Below are 15,370 nucleotides of genomic sequence, written 5' to 3' on the forward strand. Positions count from 1 at the left end.
AGTTGTTAATTTTTAGCAGGCAGCGTATTGAAAAGGCACAACTAATGATAAGAATTAGGGCTTACAGGTGGAGGAAATGTGTTATAGCTCAGATGATTACAATGAATTTTTGCAGTGTCATCTCTTATAATATCTTCCTGGACTTTTCTGTGTAAAAGAAAAACACACCAACACACACTTGAACACTTCAGAAATAAAACTACATTTATGTTTAACCGGTAACTGTGGATATTCAGTGGAGATCACCGGTTATCTTCGCTGAATATTTGCGGTTAGCGCATAGCAGCTAACTGGCTGTATCATGCGACATAGCCGGATAGCAGTAATATTCAGTGCTGGGTTTAGTGTTTAAATAAAACCACATAAATAGCTGTCCTATTTTTAACCACTAGGAACTTAACTGATTAGTGTTGAATATCGGCTTAATCAGTTAAATCCCGGCAGCCAAAAATGAAACAGGAAATTCAATGCCGAGCGCCAGATATGGCGAATTTCCAGGTTCAGAGCCGACCATGGTACTTATGTGGACTGCCTTCCAGTGGCTGAATATTGGGCCCAATGGGTTTTCTAATATTATTTTACATTTCACAAGGTACTGTATAAGTTGCCGTGTTGTCACAAATGGAAAGTGACTAATATAACAAGGTTCAAAAGATGTTTGAACAAGTTCCCAAAGGACAAGCCCTTATAAATATTAGCCAGTCGTTTTCCTGAAATGAGCCATGAGAAGTTTGATCTACTTTTAGAAATGTGCTGTGTACATGTGACTGAGACTGGCCACCACCAGAGACAGGATGTTGGGCTTGATGGATCTGTCTCACTCAGCCTGGTATGTCTTACTTTCCTATGTAAATTCTGAGCCATGGTCATGTTTGTGCACAAACATTTCACAGCATGTGTTCTTTAGTCTCAAATGGTTCCCACAGTCTACAAAACAGATGTTCTTTCAGCCTACCAGTTCTTCCATTTTGGTTTGGTTGCATAGTTCTCTCGGTGCACATTTGACCTCAACAATGCTACTCATAGAACTAGAATGTTTAGATGATGTAGCCCTCCCAAATCTAGGATGTCTGATTCCTTGCAGAATATGACTCCCCTGGGCTGGTATAGATATCACAGCCCTGGACTTTCCAAGCTAGATGTCATATGAGAATGAAAGAAAGCTGTATGGCACAATTTCCTGTTCTGATTCCTCTCCTTTAGTGATAACTACAGAGTTCAATAGTCAACAACAATGGCTTTTGGGCGTTTGGGGTGTTCTCCATTAAGGCTCTGGATCTTGAAAAAGTGCAGGTATAATTCATATTGTTTAACAAATGCATTTATTTTGCTATCATAAAATTATGCTATCCTGCAGCAGCAACTTTCCCAGCAACTCCCCTACATTGCAGTCTGCATGTAGTCCAGTAAGCTCTGAGTCTTTCCCAGGCTCAGTTTTCCCCTACTGTTCTGCATCTTCTACCCCCCAAGTCAGCTCCAGTATATTGTTGATCCTATATAAATAGAACCCATAAGGCTGACAGTATCATCTTGATCCAGTTTTTCAATGGGGAGTTGCTCCATTGGTGTGAGGCAAATGTCACAAACATGACTAAACACAATGGGAAGAGCTGGGTGTTGCACTCAAAAAATTTTTTTTTGAGGGGGGGGGCATTTTAGAGCTGGCCAGCAATCCTTGTGCAATGAGAGCTGTCTCTTCACTAACATGCTTCAAAGCTGTCCCTTTAGTGGAGTCTAATGGCTAGCACATCACCCTCTGATGCTGGGGTTCAAGTTCCACTATAGCATCTGGGCAGCAGACACATGTTACCCAAATCAGCTGGCTTGAGTCATGGAGAGAGAGATTTTGCTTTGGAGAACAAACCCAGTCAGAGGCAGACTGACAGTGAACTTGGGCCCCTCACCACCTATCAAAAAAGGAAGGAATAGATGGAAGCTACGGGAAAGTGGGTTCCTCTACTCAGTGGCATAGCGTCAGTAGGTAGGTTGGGTGGGCATGCATTTTCTCTTCCCTTACCACCCCTCCCTCTCGAACTTTAAAAATTAAATACCTTAGCTAGGAAAGATCTCCAGCCCTGCCAGCTGAAGACATCCACAACCCACAAAGCCATGTTTATAACAAGTGCAGTAGTTTAAGGCAGTGCTCTGAGCCGCTGACACCGGTACCCTAGGCATGCTTAGTTCTCACGCATAAACTGAACAGATATGAAAACTGAGTATGCCCACAGTGCTGGTGTCAGCAGTTTGGAGCAGCACCACTGACTGCCACGTTTTTTTTTTGATGGGTTTAGTGGGCTGCAGATGTCTTCAGTTGGTGGGGTTTGCCGATCCCTGCCAGCTACGTGAATGGTATGTCTAGGGTTGCCAACTTTTTGAAAGATAAAATTTTGCCACCTGCCACCGCCCTGCTCCACCACTGTTCTGCCACTTGCTACACCCTGACCCACTCCCAACAGTGAGGGCAGCAGTACAAGACTGAGCACCTGCAGGCCACATCAAGAACCGGGAGAGGAGGTAGTACAAATGGTTGCTCTCTTCAACCCCCAATGAGCCACAACTCTTTCCATAGTCCCTCAACATACATATGCTTCCTCCATACAATATTAAATCTAAGCATATATTTTGTATTTACAGAACCACCTGACCTCTCCCCCAAGAACTGGTGTACAGCACAGCTTAGATATTTCCCTATAAAACATGCTATATCAAAAATATTTGTTTCTAATACAATCTCAGTAACTAAATTGTCAGTACTAAGCATATTGTAAAGTAATACAAAACTGTACAAAAATTCACTTATTCTGCCATAACTTCCAAAAGTCACATAAAGATTATACCTAGAGAGAGGCAGCACAATAAACACGCAGTGAGCCCTAGAACATCAGCACAGCTATTGGTAAAACTGAACAAACCAGATTACTACAGATCCTTACGTGGAGGGGCATAATCAAACGCGAACGCCCAACTCCATGGCTGTCTATATCTGAGAACGGGTACGTGAAGGGGTGGGACAAACCGTATTTTCGGAAAAAATGGGCATCCATCTTTTTTCCGAGAATACGGTTTGTGCCAGCCAAATGCATCGGATTTGTGTGGATTTGAGCTGGGCGGTTTCGTTTTTCAGCGTTAATGGAAGCTGAAGGCGTCCAGCTCAAAAATGACCAAATCCAAGGCATTGGGTCGTGGGAGGGGCCAGGATTCGTAGTGCACTGGTCCCCCTCACATGTCAGGACACCAACCGGGCACTCTAGGGACACTTGTAACAATTAAAAAAAAGTTAACTACCTCTGAAGTCCATAGCTCCCTTCCCTTGGGTGCTGAGGCCCCCAAATCCCCCCCAAACCCACTGCCCACAACTCTACACCATTACCATAGCACTTATGGCTGAAGGGAGGCACCTAGATGTGGGTACAGTGGGTTTTGGGGGCGGTTTGGAGGGCTCCCATTTACCACCACAAGTGTAACAGGTAGGGGAGGGGAATGGGCCTGGGTCCACCTGGCTGAAGTCCACTGCACCCACTAACAACTGCTCCAGGGACCTGCATACTGCTGTGATGGAGCTGGGTATGACATTTGAGGCTGACATACAGGCTGGAAAAAAACGTTTTTAAAGTTGTTTTTTTTGGGTGGGAGGGGGTTAGTGACCACTGGGGAAGTCAGGGGTGGTCATCCCCGATTCCCTCCGGTGGTCATCTGGTCATTTAAGGCACTTTTTTGGGATTTGTTTGTGAAAAAAAAGGGTCAAAACAAAGTGACCCAAATTCGCGCTAAAAACGCCTTTCTTTTTTTGATTATCAGCCGAGGACGCCCATCTCTCCTCGGCTGATAAACACGCCCCAGTCCCGCCTTCACCACGCCTCTGACACCCATCAACTTTGCCCATTTCCGCGACAGATTGCAGTTGAAGACGCCCAAGATTGGCTTTTGATTATACCGATTTGGGCGCCCACGGGAGTAAGACACCCATCTCCCGATTTGGGTCGAAATATGGGCGTTTTTCTCTTTCGAAAATAAGGTGGATAGAAACTCCATCAATAACAGAATATCTGCCCTCCACTATTCGCACAGAACACACACAAATATACCAAATACAAACTTAGTGACCATAAACTAATAGAAATATTATAGATAAAAATTCAGCTGAAACCCCAAGAAACCAGACTCTAGCATGCAGTACAACACGAAAAAAAAAATATTTCCCCTTGTACAGTAAAAAAAAAATATAAAGCTAGCAGATGTCAGGGGACAGCGCTTTGGGGGAAGGGGGAAGTAGTTGCAGTCAGGGCAACTGCTCTGGGCCCCAAGCATGCCTGAAGCTAAAGAAGGCACAGCCAGGTAACAAGCTTTGGGGTCCAGCAGCATGCCCAGCAGCATGCCCCACAAAGTCCTGGGGAGAGAGGTAGAACCAAAGTTACATTGAAAAAAAAATGACCATCCCCATGATTTAATTTAAGGAGACGTACTCACTTGTGTAGGACATGATTTGCCATCCTAGGAGCCAGCTTTTCAAGATTATTGGTGATTAAAACACATGCCTTCTCTCTCTGGGGTTGGGAGTTCACATCTTGTCACTAGTGCCTGCTAACCCCCCCCCCCCCCCCCCCCCCCCCCCCACACACACACACACACACCTGCATTTATTTTGTTCATCCCTCCTCATGGACGCTGTCAGAGAGTTTGCTGTTCAAGGAAGGAGGTGGCAGAGTGGTTAGAACACTTGCCTTCTCCTTCTGAGATGGGAGTTCAAATCCTGTTACTGGTGCCTGTGTGCACCTCCCCCCCCCCCCCCTACACCCTGCACTTGGCTCCTCAGTAGTAGCAGTAGCCCACACCTCATTGGTCCAGATATTTTGATTAAACATTTTATTCAAAACCTTGTTTTCAGACCTAAATTCTTAAACATGCTTTTGCAATAGTGAACTTTTGCAGTAAGATTTAAATGGCTGTTCCCAAGATTGGATCTTCTGCCAACATGGCCAGATTTTGTGCTCTTCATCAGGGTTAGCAGTCTGAATAATATAACCGCAGCATGAAACCCTGCCATGTAGGCAGAAGATCCAGTCTTGATTTAATGTAATTCCCTTTAATGCTCTCTTATCCTACATTTTAGGGTTGGCTATCCATAGCTTTAGACAGAGTGCCCACACTAAGTCCTCAGTCCACTCTGGCACTATCCGGATACTGCCAAGGGAGTCTTAAGAATTTTCAACATTACTGTCTATATGGGACAATTCTGAAACATTGGGGCCAATGTTTATGTGCCTGTTACACAGGTAAATATTTAGAATAATGGCATTTATGTGCTTACATGCACAAAGTTGTTCATATATGCCAAAATTCTGCTTAAGTGCCATAGGCGGTCGGTGGCCCAACTGTTTGGGGAGGCTAAAGGGGGTGGAGTTAGGGGTGGAGCCAGGGGCGGAGCTTACAGCCACAAATAACACAGAAAAAAATAAGTAAAAATAAAATAGCCACAATTAATACCTTTTATTAAAGTGGTTGCTCAAAGCATATTCTAACCACAATCGTTCAACTGCAAAACACTATGCACAACTTTGTGTAAAAACACACTCAGAACCTTACTGTACCATAACACTAGGCAGACCCTAATACACCAATATACCACCCATATGGAAAATGCAGACCGTCAACAATATGAAACAAGGGATCATAATATCACAATTCTCATGTAGAGCCACAAAACACCCTTTTAGGGTGGATAGTGTTCACAATGAGCTCCTTTTATTAACGACTATATGTAGATCCTTCAAGAGGTAGTGTGTCATGATTTAGGATCTAAAACCCTTTCCGATGTTTTGGTGTCACCTCAGTAAAGCCAATACACAATCTCTCCACTACAAAACACTATACAGAAACTTGTGCAAAAACACACTCATAACTTTACCAAACCATAACAGCACTAATGCCAAGGACAGGACGAGCTACCTAGTCTCGTGCTGTCTTATGCGTGGAAAGGCAGCACTGTAATTACACCGGGCTCTAAAACACCAGTACACAACCTAGTGAAACAAAACAAAACCCAAAAAGGGCTGTAAATACAAGTAGAATACTGCACCTTGATTACACATGAAAAACACATGACACAACAGATATGAAGGCAAAACTGGAAAGTTACCTCAAAAAGTCTGACTCGGCATGCAGCAATACTAGAAAAATTGAAACTTACATGCAAAATATCACAGATGCACATTTCCAAAAGCTGACATATTCCAGTTAATAAACTCTGAATAAAATACTTTTTTCTACCTTTGTTGTCTGATCATTTAGTTTTTATATTCGCTTTGGTCCCAGTGTCTTCTTTCCATTTGATATTTTTTCTCTCAACATGTCTACCTACTATTACTACTATTTAGCATTTATATAGCGCTATATCCCTCCATCCGTATCCAACATTTCTCCTGTCTTCCCTGCCCTCCACTCCATCCACGTCCAGATTTCTCCTCTCTTCCCTCCCCTCCATCCATCCATGTCCAGCACCTTCCCTCTTTCTCTTCTACCCTTCCATCCAGTGTCATCCCTCTTTCTCTCTCCATCCTTCTACCCATTACCCTCTCCCAATCCTTTCGTCTATTGTCTCCCTCTCCTTCCATCCACTGTCTCCCTCTATCTACCCTTCCTTCTAAACATTTCTCTCTCTCGACCCTTTTCCATTCAGTATGTCCTCTCTATCCCCACCCTTCCAGTGTCTTTCCTCTTTCACTCCCTACCCTTACGTCCAGTGTCTTCCCTCTTTCTGCCCCCTCCTACCAGCATTTTCCCTCTTTCTCCCTCCTTTCATTCAGCATTTCTCTGTCTGACAGCTAGGGTCTCCCCCAGTTTCTCCCCAGCAGCTTCTCTCTCTCTCTCCTACCCATGTCCCCTCTTTCTCTCCCCATCTTTCCACTAATCTCTCTCTCTGTACCCCTCTTCTATCCAGCATCTTCTCTCTGGCTCTCCCTTGCTCTTTTCCATGGCCCCTCTTTCTCTCCCCATCTCTCTCTGTCTCTTCCATGCTCTTTTCCGTGTTCCTTGCTTTCCCCTGCTCTCTTCCATGTCCCCTTTTTCTCTCCCCATCTCTCTCTGGCTCTCCCCTGCTCTTTTGCATGTCCCTGGCTCTCCCCTGCACTTTTCCACTTTCTCTCTCTCTCTCTCTCTCTCTCTCCTTCAGCGTCCTCATGCATCTCTCCTCTCCCTCATGCATCCCACCTTTCTCTTCCCTCCCCTTCTTGCTTCCCTTAGATCTAGACTACCATCACTCTCACTCCTTTCTCCACCCTCCCCTTTTCCCATTCCCATGCCCTGCCATTGCTTTCCTTCCTCCCTCTTCCCCTTAGATGTGGCATCACATCCTCCTACCATTTGCAAGATTAGAAATGAATTGGGGGCTCTTTCTCTGGCTGCCTGGGTAGAGCTTAAGTTTTGTCTTCTTGCACTGCTGGAAGAAGGACAAAAACTGAGATATGGGGGCTTGATATTTTTCATTAATCTGCAAATGAAAGGAAGAAAGCCTTACCCTTTGCTTCTTTCAGGACACAGACTGATGACATCAGAAAGGGAAAGGCAGAGCTTCACAACAAAGAGGTGTGATTGGCCCCAGCCCTAGCTCCCTCCTTCTTCCACCCTTCCTTTCCTCCATTCGTCATGCGCCTCAGGAATAAAGCTCAAACTCCTCCTCTTCCCAACCCCAGAAACATTCTGACCAATGAGTTTCCAAAGAAGGAACTAAAACTCCTCCTCTCCCCTCCCCATCAGTGTTAGGGGCGGACCCTTTTACTGCTCTTCCAGTCCCTGACCAATCAACAACATTAAAAAACGGATAGAGCTTAGAGCCGACTCAGCCGAGACCAGAATGGACTCTCTCAGCCAAGGAGGTTAGAAGATTAAGAGCCTCAATCAAACCTCAACTCAGTCAAAAACGTCCACCCTCTGCAGCAGCAGCAGCAGCAATGATGTAAGCGCTGCTTTCAGCCTGCCCCTGAAACACTCTCTGTACAGCTTCCCACGTAGGAGGGATGCTGTCCAGAGAAGGCTTCCGGGGCAGGTTGAAAGCAGTGCTTACATCATTGCTGCTGCTGCTACCGGAAGAAAGCCTCGAAGTTGAAAGACGACGTGACAGGAGCGGAGGGGGACAGGAGCGCAGGGGGAGAAGCGATACCACACTAGACAGGGGGGGGGAGGAGAGGGTGTGTAAAGATCACACGGTCCGCCCACCGCCCCGCCCTTGCTGCACTTCTGGCTGGGGAGGCTTAGCCTCCCCAAGCCTCTTATACTGGGCGCCTATGCTAAGTGCTATTCTGCAAATACTTGCTTAGCTTACATAGTTCATATTTACAAGAGGGGCATACACAAGGATGAAACATAGGCAGGGCTCACACTTACATGTGTGTGAATTATAGAATACTCTAATTTATGTACATACCTCTGGTATTTAGGCACTAACACATACTCCAACTCTATGGTTGGCATAACTTCTTATGCTCGAATGTTAAGCATGAATATACCCAGTTAGACTAGTAGGTACCCATTTTTTATAGAATAGACTGCTAGCAGGGGCCCTGTTACAGAATTCTCTCTTTATGCCACTGAAGATTCACAGATAGGGCACTTATCCAGATAGTGGCTACTGCTGTCCAGCTACGTGCTTATGACTATGTGGCCCATATGAGCAAATTGTTCATCTTTATTACAAAAGAAAGAAAGAAAGAAATGCTGTCTTGATTCCACATGCAAAATTGATGATGTTATAAATATGCACACAAATGCCATTTTGTATTTTATAAAAACTGGAATACCCATGGGGTTTAAAGGTTGGCTATCAGGGGGTGAGGGAGGATAGGTAATGTGAGGAGAATGTTGGATCATTGTTATATCTAGGCAGGGGGTTATAAGAAAGAAAATTCTCTACTCTTTCCTGGCGATGTGATGTTTGGCTCTTGATCTGAGGATTAGGGGTGGGGGGATAGGGGTGGGATTTAGGTGGTTGGGGGGTTCTTGCAATTCATGTAATTTGTTTTCTCAGGTTGTTCTGTTATTGTTTACTGGTAAAAATTAATAAATTTGTATTCTAAAAATTAGAATGCTATTTTGTTCTTATTGTTTTAGGTTGTATTGATCAGTGGACATCTGGATAGCTGGGATGTTGGACAAGGAGCAATGGATGATGGTGGTGGAGCATTTATATCCTGGGAAGCCCTATCCATTATGAAAGACCTTGGTAAAAATTTATTTAAATAAGTATTTTAGATAAGATTGCAAAAAACTGTCTTTTTCACTTTTTATATTAGAGATATACTAAGCTTTAGTAAAAGGACCCCTATAAAGCCCAAACATAAAAAAACCTAATAAAACTATAAATCATTCAGCAAAATATTATTTATAGTTCAACTCTTTCATAATTTGTGAGAATGTTGCTGTAAGTTAACATAGGAACTTGTAGTCCAGACAGGCCAACAAACATTGATCCTCTTCCTAAGCTCTGATAGTGAAAAGCTTCTATGGGGACCTTTTATCTAATCAGATCTCCATTATCTGCATAGATTGGGCATCTTAAGATCAACAGGATTCTATTTTTAGAAATCCTAAAACTCAGCATGAAATCTTCCCATATGATTCTATTATATCCTGTTCAGGGTGCTTGCCTAGTCAGGGGTTCATTGTGTGGATTGAGACTGGATCTTGTCTTGCACAGAAGGAATGCTATGTGCTAAGAGATGCCCTCTGTCTCTGTTGTACTCGCCATCTCTTGGCTAACTCACTGTTGTGATTTCCTTAACACCCAGTACATATATCCCTGAATCTGCAATAGCATTGCTTTCTACATTGCACTGCATTCAGGTGATAGCGTATTTGCTCAGTGACCCTTGTGACCACATGTCTTTGCAGAGATGCCCCATGCCCAGATGACAATCCTCGGGTACTTCCCATACCTGAAATTCACTGAAGTAGCAAGGGCCTGTGAGAGGTTATGTCATTCAACCACAAACTGATGTATTTACAAACCTCAGCTAGATTATTCTGTATCTTAATTTCTTTCTAATCTTACTATAATTTAGCCATGCCTCTTGCCAAAGGTCATATCAGAATACCTCAGTAAGCCAGTATAGCTCAGGTGTCCTCCCTTTCATCAAGCTGTCCAAGATATATTAAGCTAATTTCCACTGGTAGGCAGTCTTATGCATTGTTTGCTTCTTACTCTTTCCATCCAGCGTGTCCTTTGACTTCTTAATTTCTTCTTGATTCCTAAGAGTGAAAAGACATCAACATATTCTCTCTTACAAAGTAACACAGTAGAAGGCAGCAGAAAATCTCTGACTGACCTATCTGATCTATTCAATTCTTCCTGTCCATTTGCTAAGAAAATATCCCAACTGCCAACTATAGCACGTTACCAATTCTAAGATATCACTGTTTATCCAAGTCTATTTTCTTCCTTTGCACTGTACTATCTTGAGTAGAAAAGCCTACAAGATTCCTTATTTGGATTTTTAGACTGCCTTCCCATGTAATATGTTCAAGCTGAAATTATAGTTAAGTACATACGTATTGCCACACTGGGACAGACCAAAGGTCCATCAAGCCCAGCATCCTGTTTCCAACAGTGGCCAATCCAGGTCACAAATACCTGCAAGATTCCAAAAAAGCTCAATACATTTTATCCCAGAAATAAGCAGTGGATTTTCCCCAAGTCAATTTAATAATGGACTTTTCCTTTAGGAAGCCGCCAGACCCTTTAAAAACCCCGCTAAGCTAACCACCTTTACCACATTCTCTGGCAACGAATTCCAGAGTTTAATTACATGTTGAGTGAAGAAAGATTTTCTCCGATTTGTAATAAATGTACTACTTTGTAGCTTCATCGCCCCCTAGTCCTAGTAATTTTGGAAAGAGTAAACAAACGATTCACATCTACCTGTTCCACTGCACTCATTATTTTATAGACCTCTATTATATCTCCCCTCAGCCATCTCTTCTCCAAGCTGAGGAGCCCTAGATGCTTCAGCCTTTTCTCATAGGGAAGTCATCCCATCCCCTTTATAATTTTCGTCGCCCTTCTCTGTACATTTTTCTAATTCCACTATATCTTTTTTTGAGATGCGGTGACCAGAATTGAACACAATATTTGAGGTGCAGTTGCACCATGGACCAATACAAAGGCATTATAATATCCTCACTTTTCTTTTCCATTCCTTTCCTAATAATACCCAACCTATTTGCTTTCTTAGCCGCCACAGCACACTGAGCAGAGGATTTCAACGTATCATCAACAACGATGCCGAGATTCTTTTCTTGATCGGTGACTCCTAACGTGGAACCTTGCATTACATAGCTATAGTTCGGGTTCCTCTTTCCCACATTCATCACTTTGCACTTGCTCACATTAAACGTCATTTGCCATTTAGACCCCCCAGTCTCCCAGTCTCGTAAGGTCATCTTGTAATTTTTCACAATCTTCTCGCGATTTAACAACTTTGAATAACTTTGTGTTGTCAGCAAATTAATTACCTCACTAGTTTACTCCCATCTCTAGATCATTTATAAATATGTTAAAAAGCAGCTGTCCCAGCACAGACCCCGAGGAAACCCCACTATCTACCCTTCTCCTTGAGAATACTGACCATTTAAACTACTCTCTGTTTTCTATCCTTTAACCAGTTTTTAATCCACAATAGGATACTACCTCCCATCCCCTGCCTCTCCCATTTCTCTGGAGTCTTTCATGAGGTAGTTGTCAAACGCCTTTTGAAAATCCAGATACACAATATCAACCGCCTTTATCCACATGTTTGTCACCCTTCAAAGAAATGGAATAGATTGGTGAGCAAGATTTCCCTCACTAAATCCATGTTGCTTTGTCTCATTAATCCATGCTTTGAATATGCTCTGTAATTTGTTCTTTATAATTGTCTCTACTATTTTGCCCGGCACCAACATCAGGCTCAACGGTCTATAAGGGGGCCTGCGCTGGTGTCAGCAAGTGTTTTCGACATACGCTGAGGCCCCCTTTTACCACAGCAAGTAAAAGATAGATCTTCGGTTTTTAAGGAAATGGCCATTGGCAAGTGAAGCACTTGCCGTGCAGCCCATTTTGGGAGGGAGCACTGCCCAATTACCGCCGGGTGCACACCGGCACTACAAAAATAAATATGACGGATATGACGGTGCGCTGGAGGTGGGAATAACTGCTGGGCTGCTGTGGTAGCCCAGCAGTAGTTCCTTTTTAGCAAGCGGTAAGCCTGCATTGGACTTACTGTCACTTTGTAAAAAGGGTCCCTACTTTTGCTTAACAAAGTTTTACCCAAAGCTACAATTGAGCCCACCACAGTTTCAATACTGTATTGTTTTTGAAATCTAAAGATGGCCGCTGACTAAAGGTCATGGGAGCAGCTAGTTCCGAGGACCCGAGGACCCTGTGAGTGACCAGCTGGGGCCGGGACCATTCGACTAAAGGTCACGGGAGCAGCTAGCTCCGAGGACCCTGTGAGTGACAAGCTCGGGCCGGGGCCATTCGACGCGACTGTTCGACACGACCGTCGGACCCAGACGAGGACGCGGAGGTTCGACAAGCTGCCTGGATGGGCGATCTCACCTAGATTGTGAAACTGGAGGCACCGTTGACCTGGGCCTTCTCTCAGACATCCTGTCCGTGCTAGGGCCGGGAGTCAACAGTGGCTTCCCCCGTTCCCAAGCCACAACGCTGCCCCGGTCCAAACCTCGGCACCCGTCCATACCCTCGGCCTTGTTATGAGTGAGGAGAAGCACAAGTGTGCCGCGCACGCGGCCATTGAATTGACAGAGGGCAGACCAGGGCGCAGTTTTCGGCGGTAGCCTGGGAGACCCGACACAGGTGATCAGAGAGACGTGTGGTCAACTGACCATTCTGCACCACATGCGCCGATGACCCCAGACTACACCCTCCCTATCTCAGACAGCCTGAAAATCCTCAACGTTACACTGGACTGTAACTTAACACTAGGGAGCCAAGTGAAATCCACAACAAAGAAAATGTTCCATTCAGTGTGGAAACTCAAACGCGTGAAACCATTCTTCTCGAGGGAAACATTTTGCAACCTGATACAATCAATGGTACTAAGCCATGTAGACTACTGTAATGGAATTTATGCGGGATGCAAAGAACAAATTATAAAGACGCTTCAGACAGCCCAAAACACAGCAGCCAGACTTATCTGGAAAAACGCGATTTGAAAGCGCAAAACGCCTCCGCGAAAAACTACACTGGCTCCCAATCAAAAAACATATTGCCTTCAAAATCTGTACCTTGGTCTATAAAATTATTTACGGCGAAGCCCCTAGATACATGACAGACCTTATTGACCTACCAACCAGAAACACATCTAAATCAACACGAACATATCTAAATCTGCGCTACCCAAGCTGCAAAGGTCTTAAATACAAATCAACTTACGCATCCAGCTTTTCCTACATAAGCACACAACCCTGGAATGCATTACCAAAAGCCTTGAAAACAATGTACAACCACCTAAACTTCTGGAAATTACTAAAGACTAACCTGTTTGAAAAGGCATACCCTACCAATCCAACCTGCAACACAACAAAAGTAAAGTACGTAATGGATATAACACAACTCTTCCACTGACTGCTCCACATGAACTTTTTACTACCACAACATCACTTCGTAGTTGTTCACACCGGAGTCTGCGAACGCCTCTCCGGTACTGTGTAAGCCACATTGAGCCTGCAAACAGGTGGGAAAATATGGGATACAAATGTAATAAATAAAAACCCATACTGAGACTGGTGTAAAATATAATTTCTTTCCAGATATGTCTGAAGTTGCTGTATAGCTAAAACCTCCATTAATTTTGTGGAATTGAAGCATTAGGTCTATACTAACCTCTGACAAATTGCCATTAACATTTTTACTATTATATCCTCATGACCACGACATAAATAAACTACCACTGTACTTACTCCACATAAGCAGAGAGTCAGTGAGTTGCCATGGTAAAACAACAGCTAACTTCTCCTCAGCACATTCAAATGCAAGGCTTGTTTATCCTGGTGCCGTATACCATTGTATGGTAACATTGAAACTATAAAGCAGAACTATAGGTCTTTAAAAAGAATTGGCATGCTCTGTATTTATTATCTCATTGACCACTACAGAAACCCTATACTGTACCTTTTTCATATGGTTTAAATCAGAGCTTCCCAAACTGTAGGTTGTAAGTAACCCTAAATTGGAGTCATGACCAGGCCAGGGGTAAAAATAACCATCACTGGCACATGTCTCCCATTGAGCCTGTTCTATAATTAGGCCTGCATGGGCTCAGAGGCAGAGGAGTTCAGCAGCATTGCAGCCAGTGCTACAGGCATCAGCAGCAACAAAGAGCTTGAGGTCACATGTTCATCTGTCATTGGAAAAATGGGGTTGCAGTCCCACAAAGTTTGGGAAGCACTGATTTAATAACCTCATTTAGACATGGAATTCTCCCCTTTAATGTTTTAAGTATCAGCATTATGATTTCCAACTTGACCATCAGTAAGGGGAAAGGCAATGGGACTTGATATATTGGCTTTCTGTGGTTTTTGCAACTACATTCAAAGCAGTTTACATAGTATATACAGGTACTTATTTATGTCTGGGGTAGTGGAGGGTTAAGTGACTTGCTCAGAGTCACAAGAAACTGCAGTGGGAATCGAGCCTAGTTCTTCAGGATCAAAGCCCGCTGCACTAACCACTAGGCTACTCCTCTGAAACTCTTCAAATTTTGGTTCATTTGTTCCCTTAAACTTCAATTAGTGAATAGATTCACAGCAGCGTTTTGTACTAACTAAAGCACAGGGTGAGTAAAGGTTAGAAATATCTCTGACAACACCCAAAGACATCATACAATGTGACACCTGCCAATAAGCCTTCTCTGGAGGTGCCCCTATACTCTGGAATGCACTCTCTGAAAGACTTCACTCAGCAAAAGACTAGGAAGCAGATGAAAGCTTGACACACACACACACACACACACACTGCACACACTGTAGCAGGCCTTGCTAGTTACCTATTCTTTATTTAATTCCTATTATTCTATGTTGTCTGTTTATATGCTCCACCTTCACTTATACCCTATCCTGTCTATTAAGATGCGTTATTTTGTATTGTGCCAACATTGTAAGTAGTATAGTATGCCATAATGTGTACCGTTGTTTGAGTAATTTTTCTGTGGCTATTGTCTGTTGGCTATGTTCAGATTAATCTTGTTGTACATCAATTTGGGTGAATTTCTTTAATAAGGCAGTAAATAAGTGCTAATAAATAAATAGAATAAAAGTAAAACAAAACTCTTTATTAACATGTTCAAACAATATATGCTAAAACCTGTTCTCTTCACAGGTG

At 43.5% G+C, this 15,370-nt stretch overlaps 1 protein-coding gene across 4 annotated transcripts in view; it reads left to right on the top strand.

The window, feature by feature from the left end:
* Nucleotides 1-15,370, top strand: part of CPQ (carboxypeptidase Q) — a 418,318-nt gene that overhangs the window by 266,152 nt on the left and 136,796 nt on the right. For all 4 annotated transcript variants that reach the window (XM_030217024.1, XM_030217015.1, XM_030217038.1 and 1 more), the window contains one exon: nucleotides 9,103-9,214. In XM_030217024.1, the coding sequence (XP_030072884.1) occupies nucleotides 9,103-9,214 (112 nt within the window). The remainder of the gene's footprint in view (nucleotides 1-9,102; nucleotides 9,215-15,370) is intronic.

The sequence above is a fragment of the Microcaecilia unicolor genome, chromosome 1 (genome assembly GCF_901765095.1).
Source record: "Microcaecilia unicolor chromosome 1, aMicUni1.1, whole genome shotgun sequence".
In the NCBI taxonomy this organism is placed as follows: Eukaryota; Metazoa; Chordata; class Amphibia; order Gymnophiona; family Siphonopidae; genus Microcaecilia; species Microcaecilia unicolor.